The following is a 20,491-nucleotide window of genomic DNA, read 5'->3' as shown; positions in this document are numbered from 1 at the left end:
GGCTGGGGTTTTGGTCACAGCACAATAACACCAGACGCTGCTGTGGGGTCCCGCAGCAGCTCCCAGGGCCAGGACCCCTCCCCAATGTTCAGTCTGGCTGTGCCCCTCACTGCCTTCTCAAACTGGGGGGGTTCTGGCACCCACCGTGGGCTGCCAAGGGGGGGCAGGAGAGGGGCTGGACCCCAAGTCTTAGCTGGTGCCAACTTCAGGCAACCACATTGCTGTCGAAGTGTTCTGAAAATGGGCGCGATGGTGCGAAGCACTGATGGGGAGGGTGTGTGGGGTGGGGGTGTGGGCCATGGGGGGCTGCATCGCAGCTCCCGGCATACGGAGGGGGCAGCTGGGGTGAGGCAGCACCCAGCCTGGCTGCGGGGAGAGGCAGGACTTGGCCCCAGGGCTGGCTCAGCCCTTGGTGGGCAGCGGCTCAACTTGGCCAACATGCAGGGCGAGGGGGAATGTGGGGTGCTGCGGGGTCTCACAGCTCTTCCAGAGGTGGTTGCAGGCAGCTTCCCCTGACACATCGTGCAGGAGCGAGAGAGCGGCTCGGGGAAGCCACGGCTGAACGCTGCCCGCTCCCCGGGACGTGGCGAGCATGGGGCTGAGCCACTGCTGCCCTCGGCACGGGCGCCGAGGGGCGGTCATGCCAGGAGCCCGCTTCAGCTGGCTCCCCAGGGCATGGCTTGTAGGTGGGGGGGCCGGGGTGAAGGGATTGCGAGTGGAAACGGCCGGTGGCTGGGGCCAGGCTGGCTCCTGGGGAACCCCCCATTTCTGCCTGCAGTGCTGGGGAGGGCACGGGCTCTCTGGGGGTCTCTGTGCACGCTCTGATGCAGTGGCGGCTCCCGGCCTTTTGGACAAGTGGCTGTTCACGGACAGACCGAAGGCTCAGCCCTGACCCCCCTCGTCGTTCTGCTTTACCACAGCTGTTGCCTGTCAACCCCCCTCCTCTGCTCGCTGTCACTCGTACCACCAGTGCTGCTGGGAGCCAGCACGTAACGTGCCCGGCAGGGTGACCTTTCTGAGCGCAGACACAGGCTCGGATTAGCTCTGGAAGGTGCTTTAGGAAAAGCTACAAGTGGGTGCAGGGACAGCTCACTGCGGAGCTCCACGCCGTGCCCTTGCTGCGGGATCACAGCAGCATCTGGGGGTGCTCAAAGCCAAACAGCCTCAGCCCCGTGGGGTCCTGGCTGCGAACGTGTTGGGGCCTGTCCAGTGGTTTGCTGAAGAAGTTAGATCACTTAAAGGATATTTTTGAGTGAGGTTTAGTGTCTAATTTACTTTAATATTGACCTTTTTGTTTTAAAGGCATCTCTCCCTGCTAGGAACCTCAGGAAACTGATAGTGTCTGGTAAAACACCTGCGGTTAGCGTCTCTAAAAGGCCCCGACCCTCTCCTTCTCCAGGCGTTTTGTCTCCTGGTGCAGCGTTTGGTGCAAAGGCTGTAACTCTCAGAAGAGGTGACATGAGAATTAGCTGTTGAAGTCGTCATGTGAGCTGAGAAGACACATTAATAGGAAGTCGGGGGCGCAGGAGGAAAGGAGAAGCAATGTCACAAGATGGAAAGGCTTCTTACTGTAAGACATGTCATTAACATGCGAACGCGTGCTAGTAAGAAGCTTGTGATTTGAATCAAAAAGCCGAGAGTGGGGAGGGGGTGACACTGGCGGGGGGGGGGGGGCAACACTGGAGCTTGGCAGGGCTGGCTCTGGCCTTTCCCAGGGCCGTGCCTCAGCGCAGCTCCTCGGTCCGTGCTGGTGCCTGGCGTCCCGTTGGCGCTGGGCTGGGATGCGTTTTGCTGCGTGGAGCTCTGCGGCAGCGCTCGCTGGGTGTTGGCGCTTGCTGTTGTCTCAGGATTTCACCGGCCACCTGCCCTGCACCTTTGCTTCCCGCTGGGATCCACGGGCTCGCTGCCGTGGGTGGTGTCACCTCTTGCCCCTGCAGCCCCTCTCGCTGCCTGCTTCGTCCTCAAAACAGGAGGCCTCGCCAGCAAAAAGCAACCAAATCTTTCCTCTGCGTCTTGAGAACCTTTTTTTATTACCCAGAAAAGCTCTGAGGGGTCCCTGGCGCGGGTGCCCCTTCGGACTGTGTTACTGTCACCCAGGGAGTCCCTGCGGGCAGCGTGTGCTGCTCACGCTTCCCCGGCCTGTCGTGTCGGCTGTCGGAGCTGCGCTGCTTGAGAGCCCCCGAAAGCGGCTCGTGGCTCAGCAGCCGGTGCGGCGCAGGCTGCGGAGGATGTCTGAATGCATAATACAGCACCGGGGAGCTCAATAATTTATCTGTCACCCAGAAAAAGGCACGTTTAAACATGCTCAGATCCAGCCCCTGTTCTTTCTGCTCTGAGCTTTCTCCTGCCCGAGGGAGCAGACCCAGTCGGGGGGCATCATCCGGGCTTAAAATATTTCTGCAAAACCCTGCTCTGTCCCATGGTGCTCTGAAGGTAAAGCCCTTGTCGCCGTTTCTTCCCCAGAAGTTGGTTATTGCCACTTGTTTTGGGATGGGTGCGCTTCTGAAGCGGTGTTAAACCTCACTGGGAAGGCTGGGTTTTAATGACGGGTGGGTTTAGGCTGGCTGAGCTGCACGAGGGCTCGCAGCAGCTGCCGCGCTCTGCCGTGTCCCTGCGCTCTGCCGTGTCCCCGGCACCGCAAAGCGGCCCCGGCGCTGCCTCGGCATCGGGGGAGCGGGGCCGGCAAGTCTCGCAGGGTGATTTTAAAGCGCCGTGAAAATTGCGGGGAGCTGCCTAAGTGCAAAGTGGTGTTTGAGGGAAGGAGGCAGTGACACCCTGCCGTAGAGGAGGAGGCAGCCCGTGCATGAGGTGATGTATTATTTAATGCTCACAGATGTCTTTAACTTTTCTCAGTTTGAGATGGGCCCCTCGCTCGGAGCAGCGGAGGGCCGTGGTCATTGCGGCTGATCCAAAGTGACAAGTCTTGCAGCTCCTTCCAAAGTGCCTCCGAGAGAGACTAACAGAGGCTTGACAGGAGTCCAGCTTTGTTCCCTTTCCATCTCCAGCGCTCCCCGGGGGCTGGGACGCAGAAGCTGCTGGTGCAGGGACCCAAAATTGCCCCAGATCAGGCTGTGCTCAGCTCTTGGAGTTGCTCCAGTGTCTGGTGGGGCTCAGCAGCACGCCTGGCTTCGCCTGCTCTGTGCATTGCCCCTTCCCACAGGTCTGGGCACAGTCTCGGGGCTTTTTTTCCTCAGACATTGTGTGGCTGCAGCCTTCTGGTTTTTGCAAGTGAGATGCAGGGGGGTTGGACAAGATGATCTCCAGAGGTCCCTTCTAACCCCTCCCATTCTGTGATCTGCTGTAGACTAACAAACCTCACTCGGGTCCCGGAGGATGCAGGACTGCCGGGGCAGTGGCTGAGGCAGCAAAGAATCTGTTTTGTTGAAGGGAAAGCATGCTTAAGCAGGAGTATTTTGCAGAGGAGAAGTTTGTAGCCGTGCCTTTGCCATGGGTGACTTGGAGGTGGCAGAGCCGGGGACTGACAGATCCCTGGCCTGACCTGTTCTGGCATCCTCCTTCCTTGTTTGTCTCCAGCCTGTGCTTAGTTGCACGGGCCATTAACATAGTGGCCTCCTTGTGCGATGCTGACGGAGAGGAAAAATTTTAATACAATGGTTGGCACGGACTGCCTGAAAACAGCCTTCAGACCTCGACACCTCGCTCCCGCCGGGGTTGTGTGCCCGGCACTGCCAGCCGCCACGGCCAGGACAGAGGGCAGCGCAGGGCCCCTGCTGCCTTCCTGCTGCTCCGCCTGGCCGGGGTCGGGCGTGAAACCCAGCGTCCTGCTCCTGAAGTGGGCAGGCTCCTCTCTTGGCCGTGCGGGGTGGGACGACCGGCTCCCGAGGCTTTGCGGTTTGCCTCGTGCAAAATGTTGAGCCCCCTGGAGTTTTTCATCCGTCCCTGCAGAGGGAGGCTGCTGTAGCTCGGGGTGGCTCCGGGATCCCGGGGGCCGCTCCCTTTCGGATCACGGGCCTCCACGGAAACACCCTGAGGCCCCTTTTCCTGCTGCTGCGGCATCTCCGCGGGGTTTGCCATCTGCTGCTCTGGCTGCTGGCTGTCGCCGCCAGCTTGGCTCGCCGTGCTGTGAGCGTGTTCTGGGTGGCTGCCTCTGGGTCCCAGCGACACTTGCTGGTGGTTCTGCGGACCCCCTGCACCTCTGAGCCTTTCGCAGCTGATCCCCCCCTTCCCTGCAGTGAGCAAGGGGGAAGGAGGGTCCATGCCTGTGCTGGTGGATGTGGGGTGCCAGGGGCGAGCCCTGGATGTCTTTGCTTCAGAGAGGGAGGCTCTTGGCAGACCAAAAGCCAGTATTAGCCTTTTCCCTCAGGAACTGTATAAAACAGTCAGGATCTGATTTGGAAATAGGAATATTTGCCTTCAGAGTGGGAGAGGAGAAGGGGTATCCAGAGACCTGAGGGTGCCCTTTGTGTCTCCCCACAGGTGACGCACTGACTTGGCAGATGTTGCCCCGATTGACGTAGGACCCAAGTCGCTTGGGCCAAGGATGAGCAAGCCGACAGACCTGCAGCACGACCTGGAACGAAGCCTGCCAGCCATAGCGTCCATCGGCACCTCGTTCTCCCAGAGCCAGGGCATCTCCCCGTATTGCTACTTCTCCCCGGAGAAGAGGAAAGCCATCTCGGACGTGAGGAGGACCTTCTGCCTCTTCGTCACCTTCGACCTGCTCTTTATCTCTTTGTTGTGGATAATCGAATTGAATGTAAGTTGGGGGAAGCAAATCCGTGGAGTCTTCGCCCTTTGAAGTTGTGTTTTTTTAATTCAGTTGCCTCAGCATTAATTGCTCTGTTTCAGAAGTCTTGGGCCAAGTCTTTGTTTGTTCTTCCCAGCACTCTGCTGATTTGTGCTGGCTGAGAAACCGCTGCAGTTAGTGTAAACTAAAGTCCAGCTTATTTCCTGCAACTGGGCTCTGTTGTGGCTGTCCAGGGCCATTAACGCCTTCGTGTGTAGTGCTCTGTGTTGTAGTGTAACAAGATATGGGGCCCGTGGAGTCGCCAGCTTGAGCGGTTGGCCACATTTCTCTCCTGTTCTCCTTGCCTGAAGTGAAGCCGCTCGCTGTGTTTGCCAAGCAGCTGCCAGCTGTGCTGCAGTGTCCTGTCCTCAGAGCGTCAGAGGAGCGAGGTAGGATGTGCAGACCCTCCTCTCGCCCACCCGGCTGTTGGGCAGAGACAGAAAGGGCTTCGAGAGTTGGTCCCAACATGCTGCTACTAATCTCAGCCTCTGAAAGCCGGAGGTGCTGCTCCACCGCACAGGGGACTGGTGATGGGGACTGTGAGGGTTTCGGTCCCCTCCACAGCACGGCCACGCCTGTGCAGGCGGCTGTGTTTCCTCAGTGCGTCAACTGTTGCAATGACCAGGGAAATCCAGTTTATTTACCTCAGTCCCGTCAGGTCGGAATTACTCCTTGGGCTGTATTTTATTTTATTTTTCCTGAACTGGTCCCGACTGGTTTCAGCTGTGCTGGCGGCGGGTTTCAGGTACTACATGTCCTCCCATGGAACAACCTGAGCAAGAGAGGCAAGATGAACAGATAGACCCCAGCACTTCTGCGTGGAGCCCTGCCGGTGTCTGGCCTTTATTTATCAGCACTGGATCCTGCGCTCACTTAGCGGCTCTTATCTTTGCCCTCCTTATCTCCTGCGGTGTCTGCACTTAACAGATTGTCTCAGCCAGCAGTTCCCTCACCCTGCCCACATGGTGTCAAGAGCCTGAAAAGACCCCTGCCCTCCCCCCGACTCGGAAAAAGCATCTCTCGGCCAGCATTCCAGCGATGCCGATGGTGTCCTGCATGCCCAGCTTGGACCCCGGCCTCCCGCTCTTGTCCCTGTTCCCTGGGCTCTCTGGAGAGGTGCTGACTGCAAATCAAAACATCCAGCCCCGGGGAGATAATCTGCCAGCGCGGTCACCAGGGTGATTCTGAGCGTAGGTCTTGCAGGTAGCCATTAATGAGTGACTAACTGCTGATATTTGGGCCCTGAGCCGAGATGCTGCATATTTAAAGCTATTAGGGCAGCTTATTTGCCTAGTTATGAAGAGCAACGATTTTATATCATGACTAATGCTTTTTTTATCAAACGGTTTCCTTTGCTGCAAGATAAGCTGAGCACATTGGCCCTTGTTAAATGTCTGTTGCCTGCAAACTGCAATTCCACGAGCTTGCTGCTCTCAGAGATGGAGAGATGCCTCAAACAGTTGTTCTTCTTTGTTCATGGCAGCGGCCTGTATTTAAACTGAAAACACCTCCCAGAAAAATCATAATCCAAAGCCTTCCCTGTGTCTCGTTCCTCCTGCAGCATCTCATAGCGGAGCCCTGGTGTGGGGAAGAGGCTTTCAGTGGCAGCTCAGCAAAGCTGGCTGGCGCGAGCCCTGTAACCGCAGATCAGATAAAGCAATAGAGCAGAACTGCCTTGCCCCCCTCTCCCTGAATATTAAGCACCAGCCCTGACCTAGAGGGACCGCTTCCCGATGGCTGCCTCTTCTGTCCTTGGACTGTCTGACAAGAGGGTGCCAGGACACCAGGCTGCCAAGAACTGGCCTGAGATCCACCAACTTGTTTCTCACAGATCATCAAACAGCTGTCAGCCTATACCAGCTTCCCGGCCAGCTGGGCTGCGTTCAAACCAATAGCCTAAAGGTGAAGCATTTGTTCCAGTTACCTGAGCCATCCGCTTCCCCATAAACAGCGATTCCAGGCTCCTGAGAACAGGATTTATGGTGTCAAAAGTACTAGGGCTGTCGGGCCCCAGATTGTCTCGGGGTGAGGCAAGAGAGCGCTTCTGTGAGCTTGTTCCAAGCTCCCTTACAATATCCCAGGAAGCGGTTTTTGCCCCTTTCAGATTTCCTTGTGGTCTCTGTCTGTGTGTGTCCTTCATCCTCCTCTCCTCCCTCTTCCCCTTTGCCAGTACATTTGAACCTGCCGGTTGACTTCCTCCGTCACATTTCCTGGAGGGCAGCTCAGCACTGCCGCGAGCCGAGGGGAAGCCAGCTGGCCTGGAAGAAAGGAGAGGGGACCCCTCGCTGCTTTGCACAGCGAGGATGATCACAGCTTAAATTCCACCAGGTTGCGGAGTGACCCCTGAGAGCCCTCGAGGGGGAGATGTTTTGATTGTGCAGCTGCGGGAGACGCGTTCTTCAGCGCGTTACTGAAGGTGCTGAAGAAGCAGCTTCCTGTGGGTTTTTTTCATTTTTCCCGCGTCTCCTCCCGTACAGCTGAAATCTGTCACCTGAAGCCACGTGTGGAAGCAGCGGGCACGTGTGGGAGGTGTTGTCCGACCAAGGGCTTTAGGCTGCGAGAGTTGCGATCTGGTGGCGCTGGATGTGCTGGGCTGAAGGAGCGGCTTTTCAGCCTTAGAAAGCCCCCACGTATAAGCGTTTGATGTACCTGCGTGCTGCTCCTGCTCTGGCTACCCAGCTCGTGCTCCTCGGTGGGAAACCGAGGGTGAAATGGGCTGCTGTATCCTCCTGTGCTCCTGTGTTGGCAGATGAGCCTGCGTCGTGCGCGCGGCAGGCATTTGTATGCCTGATGCATAACCTGACCCGGCGGTAACCTCTGGTCACCGCTTGGCCGGGTTCTTTCTACCATTAGTTTCTTATCAGTGCACTCAATAGCTTTCTGGTTTCCTTCTCCCCTTCAGACCAAGGATGGCATTCAGAAGAACTTGGAGAATGAAATCATCAATTACAATTTTAAGACCTCTTTCTTTGATATATTTGTGAGTATCCCAGACCGCTGCAGGTGAGGAAACAGCTTTGGAGCTGGGGGTGGCGCGGCCAAAGGCTTGGCGGGGAGGGTCTGCGTGCCGGGGGGCTGGGGTCTCCCCGCAGACTTGCCCCTCGCCTGGCTCAGTGAAATCGGGCAGGTCTTGACCCCATCTGTCTAGGTGGCGAGGTCCTCGGGCGCTGGCCCGTGTCTGTGTCCTCCCAGCACCTGGCAGAGGGACAAGGGCAGTGACTAGTGTCGATGGCTTTTTTGTTTTTAAAGGTCTTGGCTTTCTTTCGTTTTTTTGTGTTGCTGCTGGCCTATGCAATCGTAAAGCTGCGCCACTGGTGGGTCATAGCGGTAAGAAGGCAATTTTTGCTTTCCTGTTTTTAGTTTTCTCTCTCCACCTACAGTTTGCAGGGAGCTGAGATACGTACATTTATGTTTCAGGTCACTACATTGGTATCCAGCGCCTTCCTGATTGTGAAGGTCATCCTCTCCGAGGTTGGTTTCCTCGGGCTCGCAGGGGATTGCTTTGTGATTGCTTGATGCTGCTGTTTTCCCGTTTGTGTAAACTCCCTGCGGTCTGTGCTTTCTTCCACACAGCTTCTGACCAAAGGGCCTTTCGGCTATTTGCTTCCCATCGTCTCGTTTGTCATTGCTTGGCTAGAGACTTGGTTCCTGGATTTTAAAGTCCTAACTCAGGAAGCAGAAGAGGAACGATGTGAGTATTTTGCTCCTCTCTGGTAGGAGTTGGCAGATGAGACTACCAGGCCTGGGGTTTCTGCTGCTTTGGCAGCACCTTGACAGATATGACATTTATGGAGAAGTGATCTCCAGGCTGGCTGTGACGGTAAGCGCCTGACTCAATTCTGCTATGGTATATAAGTCCCTTCAGGGGAAGAAAATACCAGATTATAAAAAGCATCTTTTAATTGAGTGGAGAAAAACGTGCCAGATTCCCCAACGTCTGGATCCTGAAGCCAGACGTGTTGGAAACAGAGCTCACCTCCGCGTTGGAGAAAATGTTTTGAAACAGTGGGACAAATGCCAGGCGGACTGTTGGACTCTCCATCTCTGGATATGTGTCTTTGGATCTGGGCTGGAGACCTTTCAGAGAGGATTGCTTCAGTCCACAGACACGTTGCAGGGGGGCGGCGTGAGTTATGGTGTGTGAAGTTTTACACCCTCTGGTCGCTAAGGTCAGACTAAACGGAGATCGAGTCTAACCTAATGCTTTACAAATGACCCTGCTGTGCTGGGCACCTGTAACTTCCAGGGGTCCTCCTAGGGAGTGGGTGCTCAGCCTGGACAGGCTCGGCTGCCCGTTCCTAAAGCAGCAAAAGGAGTTAACTGGTGAAAGAGGACTGGGAAATGGCACGTAAACGAAGGAGTGCTTGTCAAGCGGGGCTCGATCAGAAATGCGCTGACTGACTGGAAAACACCAGAGGATGTTTGGGTCTTGCAAGGAGGCTTTAAGATGAAAAATGATCAAGCGTTTAATGCCTCTATTGGATTAGGCTCAGGTTCCAAATTGCTTCCAGGGGAAGCTCTTATTTAATTAGATGCTTAATCGCCTTTGGATTTGACAGGCAAAAGAGCCCATTGATCTCCATGCAGATAAAATGTCTCAAACAAAAGATGAGGCAATAGGAGCTGAAAAGCTTGTGGGCTGGCTGGTGTCAGTGCGAAAAGACCAGCTGTATCTGGAAGAAAGTGGCTGGGAGGGTGGTTGAGTAGGGTTGGGTGGGGTGGGGGCCCTGGGACCCCTCCGTGTTGAAGCGCTGGACGCTGTGTGTGTAAAACCTCGTGCTTTGGTTCGCAGGGTACCTGGCAGCCCAGGCTGCAGCCTCTCGCGGCCCCCTGCTCTACCCCGGAGCCCTTTCCGAGGGGCAGTTCTACTCCCCGCCAGAGTCCTTCGCAGGTAAGATGAGCTCTCCTCCCCTTCTGCCGTCACCTCGCTGGCAGCTGGGCCACCTCATTTCCCGAGCTCGTTCCCCTCGCGGCATTCCTCCTGGGTCTCCTCACTTCTATAATCGCCTCCTCCCTGAGCTCTGTCTCGTTATCCCGGCCCTTGGCAGCGGCGGGTGGCAGGGCCTCCAAGAACTGACACTGCAAAACGGGCTCCTCTCTCCTCACGCTGCGCCCGTGCCTGGGCAGGGGAGGCACGGCCATGCTGTCTCTGTGCCATCAGCGGAGCAGAGTCGGGCTCAGCCCGGCGCACCTGGCTTCGGCTCTGTGGGAAACTGGAGCCTTTTGCGGTCTGGGAATTAAATGCTTTTAGCTGTGGCTGAAGTACTTGAAAAATGCTGCCTGTGGGTTGAGGGTACGGGGGTGAGCTGCCACAAGCAGGTGAGGATGAGAGCTGGCAGTGCGCCACTGCCCTGCGACACCGCCTCGTGCTGGCTCCGGAGACCTTCGCAGCTCGGGAGCGAGGAGATGTCAGCCGGAGCAGTTGTCTCGGTGTAGCTGACACCTGGTTCGTGCTCAGCCTTCCAGAGAGCAGAGCAGCGCCTGCCAGCCGGCTGCGGAGCAGAGGCACTGGGGGAGGCAGGGCTTGCGTGGTGTCGGGGTCGTCCCCGCTGACAGCCCTTCCCGTCAGATGGGGTGCGGGGATCGGGTGCTCTCTGTCCAAGGGAGATTGTACAAGTGGGGCCTTCATCAACTGTGTGTTAATTGTGTGCTTCCCCCCTAGGGTCGGACAACGAGTCGGATGAGGAAGGTGCAGGGAGGAAGGTGTTGACAGCTCAGGTAAACAAGCAGTGTGGCCTGAGGCCGGCTATCCCTGCCCATGGCTTCCGGCTGATGCAGGGCTGTGGGAGCATCTGGCAATCCTGTGGCCCCATCAGGGTGCTGTACCTGGAGAGCATCAGAGGCTGGTGTCCCTCATTTCACAGCCTTCTGGTCTGGGGACATTTGGCTGAGGAGCTCTGCCCGCCTCACTGGGACCGGTGGCATCGTGGCCGCTGGAGGAGGAGGTTCTCTGTGTAACACCCGACGTTAACCCACCTCCCCAGGGCTGCGTGCTCATCCCTGCAGCATCCCGCAGAGACCTGATTCTGGCTCTGCCTCTTGCCTGTCCCTCTCTCCCCTTCTCTCTTCAGTCCCTGGTTACACGGTCGCATACTGAGAAGGGCATCGCCTCAACCATCCCCACCAAACTGTGGCTCGTGGGATGGTCCTTCGCCTCCCCGAAGCCTGGCTGGGCACAGGCTGCTTTGTGCTCTTTTCCAAGTGGTTCTGTTGCCGTTCAGCCCCAGTTCTGGCACCTCCACAGAAGGAAGCTCTGTGCATCTCATAGCCGTTTGCCTGCTGGAAACCCTTACGTTAAGGCGGGAGACTCGCTGGTAGACGCAGCTGGTGTGTGGATACAAGCCAGGGCAGGGAGCGTGACTTTGAGCTCCAGAATGAGGCCTCTGTGACCCAAATTAAGAGATTTCTGTGGTGTGGAAATGGGAGATGTCCCCTTCCTCTCTGCCAGCCCTGGGAGGGGAGTAGCAGGCCTTGCGCACACGCTTCAGGCTTTCTGCAAACCCAGTTAATGAAACACTCTCTTCTCTCCTAGGAGAAAGAATATGTCCGACAAGGCAAAGATGCAATGGAGGTTGTGGACCAAATCCTCGCCCAGGAGGAGAACTGGAAGTTCGAGAAAAACAATGCAAGTGTCCCCCCGCCCCACCTGCCGGGCAGCGCTGGCGGCAGAAAGCACGGATGGCTTAGCAAAAACGGGAGGACAAATGAGGCTTTTGAAACCTCCTTGCGACATGAAAAATTAACAAGCGTTACAATTACCTGATTGAATTAGGAATCTATTCCAGTTCAGTTAAATGTAAAATCCCCTCTTATTTAATTAGACGTTTAATTGCCTTCCTGTTTGACAGGAGAGAGCCCATCACTCCTCCTCCTAGCCGGCAGGCAGGCAGGGGCGGACAGCTCACCTTTGGTAGGCGTTGGGATGCGGAGCCGTGGCTGCCGGCGTGGGGAGGAGTGGAGGCATGCCGGCCCTGCGGCGGTGCTGGAGGGCCCCCTTGCTCCACAGCAAGGTGCCTTTGAGCGTGCTGGGGAGACCAAGCCAAGCCTGGGGTCTGGCCCTTCTGGCCGGCTTCAGCCCACACGGGAGCAGGAGAGTGTGGGGCACAGACTGCTCCTCCCAGCCCCAAAGCTGTCCGTGTGTGTCTCTTTCCCCAGGTCAGGGACCTTGTGGGTGCCGGAGTGTAAATTGGGGACGTCTCCCTGCCTTAGGTCTTTCTGCTGTGGCTTTGCCAAAGGGGTTTGCAGGTCGCACCTCTTGCTTCGGGCAGCGTGGAGGCGCACAAAGCAAAGCAGGCCCTGCCCTGCCTCTTTCTTCTCCATGCTGGTTCATTCGCTGGGCTACAGTATAGAGTTATTGGGGTACCTCGAGCTCCTTTCTCTCTCCAAAGGGTGGAGAGAAAGAGGCAGTGTCTCTGCCCCCTAAAACCAGCCTTGCTTTCTGCTTGTGGGCTCTCAACGTGATTGGGGTGAGAGTCCTGCAAACTGCAGTCTCATCTGGTGTTTAAAATTCCCCTGTCAAGTGATCCATTGTCTGATGCCAAACTAGCTGGGCAGATTGTTTTCTTTATCCAAAGGGGGATGGATTTAAATAGACTAATCAGAGTTTAACACAGGGCTAATGATGAAAGGTTATCATCTGTCCATCCCTAACCCCTCCAGGGAGTCTCTTCTCAGATGTAGGTAACAACAGCAGTGTTGGCAAACTAACCCCTTTCTCTTACCCTGGTGTTGGTAGCTTGCTACAAAGAGAATTTGACCTTGACGTGGAGTTTGCAGGCTGGCATGGGGCAGATTCTTTTTCTGTCTCATCACTGCTGCTGCTCTGGATATTGTTTTGTTTATGGAAATTTGTGCATGTGCATCTGAAATGTGCTCAGCACGGTTCCCGTGCTGGGGTTGCTGCCTGGTGTGGGGGGCCAGGGGGCATCTGAGGGGGCTGGAGAGGGTCCCTCAGAATGACACGTGAGGCAGGGCGGCTCCTGCAGCCACAGCGTTTGCAGACTTTACCCCAGGTAGAAGCGATTTATTTTGCTAACATGAATGTAACTTTCTTATTTCTTGCACAGGACTTTGGTGATGTTGTTTACACTTTTGAAATACCTTTCCATGGCAAGACCTTTATTTTAAAGGTAAGAACCTTCCTGGAAACCCTCGTTAGTCTGTGTGGTACAGGCAAAGAGTGACTGCTCTGCTCGGAGCCATGGCTCAGCTTTCATGCTCTCTCCCGGCCCTGGCAGGACAGGTCAGGCTGCAAAGCACAGTCTCTTTGCTTGAGACAGATGAACTGCACTGCACGCTCTAGGGAATCTCTCCAGGAAAGCCCCTTGGCTGGCAGACAGGCTCCCCAGCAAACATGCTGGGCCCCAGTGTCTGCTGGTAGAAACGGGAGCAGGTGACTGCAAGACTTGCTTCCAACCCCAGCATCTAGGACTAATCTGACCAAGGAGGCTAATTGCAACTAATTGCCAGCAAGACCAGGGCTGAGCGTGCGTCTGCTGCTGCCTGGCATTGAGAAGAGCTGCTCGGAAGTGCCGTGCTCTGTGCCCTCTCGCTGGAGTGGCTTGGCTGTAAACCACGCTTTAATGAAGCATTGGTGCTGCGGTGGCTTTTCTTTGTTCCAGTGCATATGTTGCCTCGCTGGCAGGAGCTGCCAATGGAGCAGCTCTGTATTCGCGAGAAAAAGCTGGATGGTCCCACTTTACTGCATTAACCGTTTGCCTCCAAAGATCCCCTGTCCCACGGGGACGTCGAGAAATGGATGCTGCCTGTGCTGGAGCTCCGAATAGCTTCTCAGCAACTTCCTGAAGCGATCGCGCACGCAGCAGAACTGCTGATAAAGTGGGGTGGGGGCGGGAGAGGAGCCAGCTTAAGTCAGCCCCAAGGTCCGTCTGTCTCGTCGTGTTACAGACTGACAGACGCTTGCCCTCTTACAGCAGCGCCGGCTTCGCCAGGCAGCGGTTACAACTGCTGAAACCTGAGGTCTGTCTGTCCCCTCTGACTCCACGTGCGCCCTCGAGGCCCCTGGGAACGAGAGCGCTGTGGCAGAGGGGTGACGGCCTCGGCTTTGCCTGCGCTTGAGCCAGGCCAGCCTCGCCGCTCCCCTCTTGTGTTATCCCGGTTGTTCTTTGTGATCCGCTCTGCGTTCCTTAAAAATAATCTTAGCAAAGTGGAGCGGGGGACTGGCTAACTGCTCTGGCTCTGTCCTCAGGCTTTCCTGCAGTGCTCTGCTGAAACAGTTTACCAGGAGGTTATTCTCCAGCCTGAGAAGATGATCCTGTGGAACAGAACAGTGGCAGCTTGCCAGGTGAGTGTGCCGGACAAAGATGGCTTAATCACAGGAGCTCCTTGGAGCGGAGAGTTGGAGCTTCCCAGTCCAACACCGGCTGTCGGCGGTGCCCGGGCCCTACTGGAGCTTAGCTGGATCCGAGTCACTGAGGCGTTAAATCTCCGCCGCTCATCCGTACGATCCGAATGCTCTGCGGTAGCCAGCTGCATGCATGTGCCTATCCAAAAGCCCATGAGGTGGGCAGGGAGATGGGCCAGCAGCTGAGCCAAGCCTGCTTTTGCTTGGTAGCGTTTGGGCGTTCTGCGCTGTTGGTGTGGCGGGGATCCGGAGGCAACGCCTGTGCCCCCCGCCCCGAAAGGCAGAGGTGACTGGTCCCAGGGCAGGAGACAAACCTGTGCACGCACTGCCAGAGAGTTCGTCCCCGTCAGCCTCAGATCAGCTGCTAAAGACACTCTGGTTGCTTTGAATCCTGCTGCTGTTTTAGGGGAGGGTCCGTATCGCCCAGCTGTCGGCACGTGTGGACCGGCAGGCACAGTCCGAGGAAATCTCTGTTCTTTTTTCCCCTCTCCCACCCCCAGATCTTGCAGCGGGTCGAAGACAACACGATCGTCTCATACGACGTGGCAGCTGGGGCCGCAGGCGGTGTTGTTTCCCCAAGGTCAGTTTATTCCACTGCCTGTTTTGAACTGAGCCCCAAAACACCCTCACTAAAATCCAGAGAGAAGGGTCTGACTGGGGAGAGTGCCCTGCCCCAGCTCTGCTGCCCTTCGCTGGCTGGGAGCTCCCAGTGTCACCGAGGCAGGGCTGGCTGTGCGGGTAACGCTCCCAAAGGCAAGGAGCCCCTGAATTCTCCAGACGTTTCTGGCAGGAGTCTCGGAGCTCAAAATCTGTCTCAATCAGTCGGTCTCCCTGATAACAGTGCTGTGCTTTGTCTGTATGTTGACATACCTCTGCCACAGCCTTTCCCAGCAGTCCGGAGAGCGGGATCTGCTCCTGCAAATTCCCGTGCGTGTTTTAAAGCAGTCAGCGCCCTTTCTTTGCTTAGGGATTTCGTGAACGTGCGCCGGATCGAGAGAAGAAGAGACAGGTACATTTCCTCAGGGATGTCGACCACGCACAGCCTGAAGCCTCCGCTCTCCAAGTATGTCAGGTGAGAGGCAGGTTCTATTTTTTTATTAGCTGGTACCTGACACATGCACTTTGCTTAAGCTTAGGGCAAAGAGCCACCTAAATGAAAACACTGCTGTCTTTCTGGCAGCGTTTGCAGGAAGCGAATCTATTTGTGGAACTAGACCTTGCTTCCCTTGTTCTTCCTTTGTTAAAGAAACTCTCTGTGCTGTTCAGTGTTGCTCGGGCGTTTCCCAGCTCTCTGCTCAGGGGATTGGAGGTGCCGACCAGTAACAGCGCAAACCCCAACCCAGTCCGTATCCTGTTTATGTAACAGTTAATTCCCTAACAGGGCCAGCTGCCATTTCTGAGGGGCAGTAAACAGCTGATTGTGGCTCCCTTTGAGCCTCTCAGATGCCTTTTGCTTCTCGTAAGCTAGTCACTTACTGACTTGAAAGGCTGCAGACATTGAGAGATGGTCCCGTGGGTGAAACAAGCTGCGTCAGGATGGACTGGCTCCCAAAGTGTCGGTGGGTCTTTGGCCTCTCCCCTTCCAAAGGGACAGCTTCGCCCGGCTGGTGATAGATCTCGGCAGCGTTTGTCTCATCAAACAAGGACTCCTTGTTACTGTCTGCTCCAGTGCCTGGGGCCCAGCTGTGCCACTTCGCGGACTGACTTTGTTTTTCCTAATAATCTGGTTAAAGTAATTGACATTTTAACTCAGAGCCGTTATAGCTGCCTCAGTCTATTTAAGAGCTGGGGACTTCAGGGCCTAGAAAAATCTTTTTACAAATGTATGCAGCAAAAATAGTGTGTTCCTCAACAGGGAAGGGAAATCTGTATTTGGGCTGTGTGTGTGAGCACAGCGCGTCTCTGCGATGGATCAGATGGTGCGAGGAAGGATCCGGGGGCTGCAGTGACAAGGCTCCCCGTGCTGAGCCTGTCCTGACTGCGCAGGGTTTCCCTGGCTGCTCGGCTTTCCTTGGGACCTTCCGCAGGGCTGTGCCTCCAAAACCTCCCCGTGGTGAAGAGCCGGTGTCGGCTGGGCTCGCGCGGTCCGGAGGCAGAGGCTGCTTCTCAGTGGCCCTGCGGCAGCCCTGGCACCACCGCTGCCAAAGCACCTGTGGGAAACCTGCCTTGCCATGCTTGCTCGTGTGCCTGCAGCCAAACCAGTTACCTTCCCGGGCACTCTGCGCATCTGCTCTTACCCCGCTGGGCTCTAGTCCTCGCTGCCAGGCGGAGGGGGTGGCTGCTGCTGCAGCAGCTAGCGCAGCATCGCTGCGGTGCACCCCAGAGTGTTAGAGAACGGCTTTTCAGCCAGGCCTGGCTCTAACTGCGTGCTCTTGGTTCCCCGCAGGGGTGAGAACGGGCCTGGAGGATTCATCGTACTGAAATGTCCCAGCAACCCCAGGGTCTGCACGTTCATCTGGATTCTCAACACGGACCTGAAGGTAAAGTCGGCTCTTCGCTGATGCGCGAGCGCTGCGGCCGTATCCTGTCCCCAGCAGAGCTCCCCAGCAGGCTCCGACGCCCCCTCCGTAGCGCGGGCTGCGTGCTGAGGACCTGCTCTGTGCTCCCAGCGGCTGCAGTCCCGCTGGCCGCTTCCGAAAGCGGCTCAGTGTCAAAGGCTGCTCTAAAGGGACCCGAGTTTTGCTGGTGGAGGTTAAATGCTGCCTGAAAATCACCCTCTTCCCCACTGAAAGAAGCTCTGGGGAAGCTCTGCCTGCCTAGCAGAGATCGTGCTTAGGGGTTTCACATCCCTGTGCGCAGGACTGGGGGAGAGGAGATTTTTATTCTCTCTGGGAGCTGAAAATAGTTGGGCATGTGAAGCGTTGTCTGGCTGCGTGCTGCTCCCAGGAACCCGCTGAGGGGGTGATTCACTCGCCCCTGCGTGCCCCGCTCCCAGACACCCCGGTACAAACACGGCCGCCCCTGGGGCGCTGGGGGGGCTGTGTCCGCACCCGGGGAAAAGCGCTCCGGCCCTACGAGATGACCCAGATCTGGAGCTATTTGCGGAGCTGCGCATCGAGTCCTTGCTGGTGGCCCAGACAAAAGGCAGTGCACGAAGGGAGCCAGGGTCGGGCGGATGGGGGGGAGCGGAGCTGGCCCGTTTTCTTCCTCCGCTGAAGGTTGACGTGGTAACGGCGCTGCAGCAGCGAGCACAAAGGCTCCATTCATCAGCGCTCTGCTGCAAAGCTGCGCGGCCCCCTCCCCTCCCACGTCCCTCCCTCCCCACAAAGTAGAGCAGCTCCCGCCTGCCTTGTGAAACGTTTTGGAAAGGATTTGCAGAAGCGCTTGCCTGGGCAGCGAAAGCAGGGGCAGGCCAGAGCGCGGCCTCGTGCCCCTTTGCGCTGGGGATGGGTCGTTCTTTCGCGGATCTGGCTCCGAGGCCGCTTCCGCCCCTCCGTAACGCGTGGGTTTGGAGGGATAACCAACCCACTTGGTTGTGCGAGATGGGGCTCAGAAAGGAAAAAAAACATTCCTTGTGCTTCCCGGGCCGGAGAGCACTCGCCCACCGCCTGCCTCCGCTGCTGGAAGAAATGCCGTAGCGGCCGAGCTATTAATAACCCGCCTGTCAACTGCTTCCACCATCTTCCTGAAGGGCTCTGCTGGTGCCCAGACCCCTCTTCTGTGCTGCCTTGCTATTTCCTTTGGCCCTGAAGAAGTATTTATAGCACATGGCTCATCCCTTCCTGCAACGAAGGGTGACAATTACACACACACGTGTGTGTGTGTTTGTGTCTGTGACGCAGCTTCGCCCCGGAGCTCGTTTCAGGGAGATACTGAAATGGCCCCTGGACCAACAGTCTCGCAGAGAAAATGTGCTCCAGGGAACAGTCTCTGTCTCCTGCCCTGCTGAATCACCCCAATCCAAGGGCAGGGGGGAGAGGGGGGTGTCCTGTGCCTACCTGACCCCCCAGGATTGGCCGTCCGTCCCTGTCTGAGCTGCCTGCACTTGGGACCCCTTCCCTGCCCCAGGGCCCCCACACAAGCCCCGGTGCCGCTCCCAGCCCTGCCTCAGCTCCCTTCCTCCGCAGAGGCAAGGATTATTTTATTTTTTTTATGCATCTCACATAATAGAGCACAGGCCGAGGCGGTTGGGGTTGAGTCGTGCAGGGCTTTTTAGAGAAATCCAAAGCGCGTTTCAGTTCCTCCCCCGGAGCAAACTCCTTGAAAGCGGCAGCTCCCCGCTGCGGTGCTCGTGCATCCCTCAGCCCGGGCTGACGCGGCTGGGTCGGGATGGGGGCCGGCCCCGAGCCCCCGGCCCAGCGCTGCCTCCCTGCTGCCCTGACTCATGGCTCCGTGCTCGGCCGCTTTCCCCGCAGGGTCGCCTGCCCCGTTACCTGATCCACCAGAGCCTGGCTGCCACCATGTTCGAGTTCGCCTTCCACCTCCGCCAGCGGGTCAGCGAGCTTTCCGGCAAGCCGTGAGCAGCGGGGACCTGCCCTCGCCGGACATTCCTCTGCCCTCTCTCCTCTGCGGCCGGGGGACAGCTGGGAGGGGACCCAGCGGCCCCCAGGGCCTTGCCACGACCCCCCAGGAGAGGATACCCCGTACTAATAGTGCTGAGATGAAGCTGGGGGGTGCTCAGCTCCTTCTCCCAGTTCCCTCTAACTGGGGCCCTGAAACCACTGACTGTTGCGTGCCAAACCCCTGCCCCCCTCTGGATCTGACCTCCTCCTGTCCCTCACCCAGGGGCTGGGGGCTCATCTGTGACCCCCACACTCCTGTATTGTGCCCCGGTTCCATGAGGAAGAGGGGCCAGAGGAGAAGGCCACGTTAGGGTGAGGACACAGGTCTGTCCCCTCTCACTGTCTGTCCAGATGAAGCCCCGGGCCGGGCTCTGACCCTGCGTGCGTGGGGGCAAAGGGGCAGCTCGTGCCCGACTCACGGCCGTCATCCCGAGGGCTCTGCCCCCCACCCCGCTCCCTGTAAGAGGGGATGGGGGGGGGGAATCTGTGCAGGGGACCCCCTTTAGGGCTGTCCCCTGGTGCTTTGGGCTGCCCAGGCCTCCCCGTGGGGCTTGGCTGAGCTCACCCCGCCGCCTGCAGCTCCCGGCGGAGGCAGAGCACGATTTGCCTTAAGCGGAGACTTTTATCCTTTCTGGGGGGTGGCAGGGTTGGGGGGGGGGGGGGGATGCGGGGGCGACTGCGGCTTCTTTCTACCTGTGAGCGCCGGTGCCGTGTTCTGCACTATAAATGGAAACAGCGCGAAGCCGCCCGCACGCGGGGGCACACGCCGGCAGTGCTGCGGGGAGGGGGGAGCACCCACACCGGCCCCCCCCGGGCTCTCTGCCCCCTCCCCTGCCGCCCTGGGGGTCCAGCACCCCGTGCCTACGAGGGGTGATGCCTCTGGTTGGCGCCTGTCAGAATAAAAAGCCTTGCACTGTTTGCAGTCCGTTGTTTTCCACGTGCCCTTTATAACTCGAGTGAATAAAAGCAAGAGGAGCCCTGACCCGGCCAGGGTGTGAGGGGCTGTGGGGCTGGGGCCAGACTGAAGCCCCCCCCAGCCTCAAAGGGTGGGTCCTCCAGGCTCCTTCAGCCCCTGACCATGGGTGTCACTATCCCCCATCCCATGGGGGCACCGGCAGCTCTTGGGCACTTGGCGCTGGTCACCCAAGGTAAAAGTTCCCCCAAATGTCCCCCAGCCCCTGGTTGTTTCCCCTGGAGCGGGACCACCGCGGCTGCGGGATGACGGCCCGCATGGCTGGAAGGGGCCGGAGAGCTGCGGCCACCCGGGCAGCAGCCGCGGCCACGTGAGCCCCGGCCGCTGGCACCCGGCGAGCGCCCGTCCGTTCGCAGCCCCCATCTGTTGGCCCCACAAATAGCCCGGCCAGGGGGGCCCCGTGGCCAGCACCCAGCCTGCTCGCTGGGCACAGCCCGTCCTTGGGTGGGGGGGGGGGTGGGACACGCTGGGATGGGACCCCAAAGACCCTTTGAGGGCAGCGGCGGGGTCACCGCTGCCACGGGCCGGGTGGCACGGGGCGCTGCGGCCACCACGGTGGGCACCCCCAAAGCTGCTAACGCCGCTGGGGTCCCTCGCGTTCGCTGGTCCTGGGGGCTGGTGCCAGCGCGGCGGCGGGCAGGGAAAGGCCAGACGTGCCCTGGGCCGAGGCCAGCGGGTCCCTCCCGCGCCGTCACGTTGCCCCGTATCCCCACGAGCGACGCGGTCCGGCGCGGGAGGTGCCGCCGCGGGGTGGCAAGTCACCGGCGGGCACGTGGGGCTGAGTGCGGCTGGACGCACACGGGGTGACACACGTGCCCCCAATGCCACCCCCCTGCACCCCACCCCCTCTCCGCTTGCCCCGAGGGGGCCCTTGGCACCGTCCCGTCCCCGCGGTGCCAGCAACA

General features: G+C 58.1%; 1 protein-coding gene across 1 annotated transcript; it reads left to right on the top strand.

Annotated features, from left to right (window-relative positions):
- The first annotated feature begins 1,423 nt into the window (after positions 1-1,423).
- On the top strand, positions 1,424-19,531 carry STARD3 (StAR related lipid transfer domain containing 3). Its single transcript, XM_064473020.1, has 15 exons — positions 1,424-1,570; positions 4,438-4,717; positions 7,650-7,727; positions 7,997-8,074; positions 8,165-8,218; positions 8,321-8,438; positions 9,540-9,638; positions 10,410-10,465; positions 11,280-11,372; positions 12,814-12,876; positions 13,956-14,051; positions 14,612-14,691; positions 15,079-15,183; positions 16,498-16,591; positions 18,467-19,531. The coding sequence occupies exons 2-15, from the start codon at positions 4,502-4,504 to the stop codon at positions 18,569-18,571; spliced, it is 1,335 nt and encodes a 444-aa protein (XP_064329090.1). The 5' UTR covers positions 1,424-1,570; positions 4,438-4,501; the 3' UTR covers positions 18,572-19,531.
- Positions 19,532-20,491: the final 960 nt, after the last annotated feature.

This window comes from Phalacrocorax carbo, chromosome 25 (genome assembly GCF_963921805.1).
Source record: "Phalacrocorax carbo chromosome 25, bPhaCar2.1, whole genome shotgun sequence".
In the NCBI taxonomy this organism is placed as follows: domain Eukaryota; kingdom Metazoa; phylum Chordata; class Aves; order Suliformes; family Phalacrocoracidae; genus Phalacrocorax; species Phalacrocorax carbo.
This window is presented reverse-complemented; position numbering and strand designations above follow the sequence as displayed.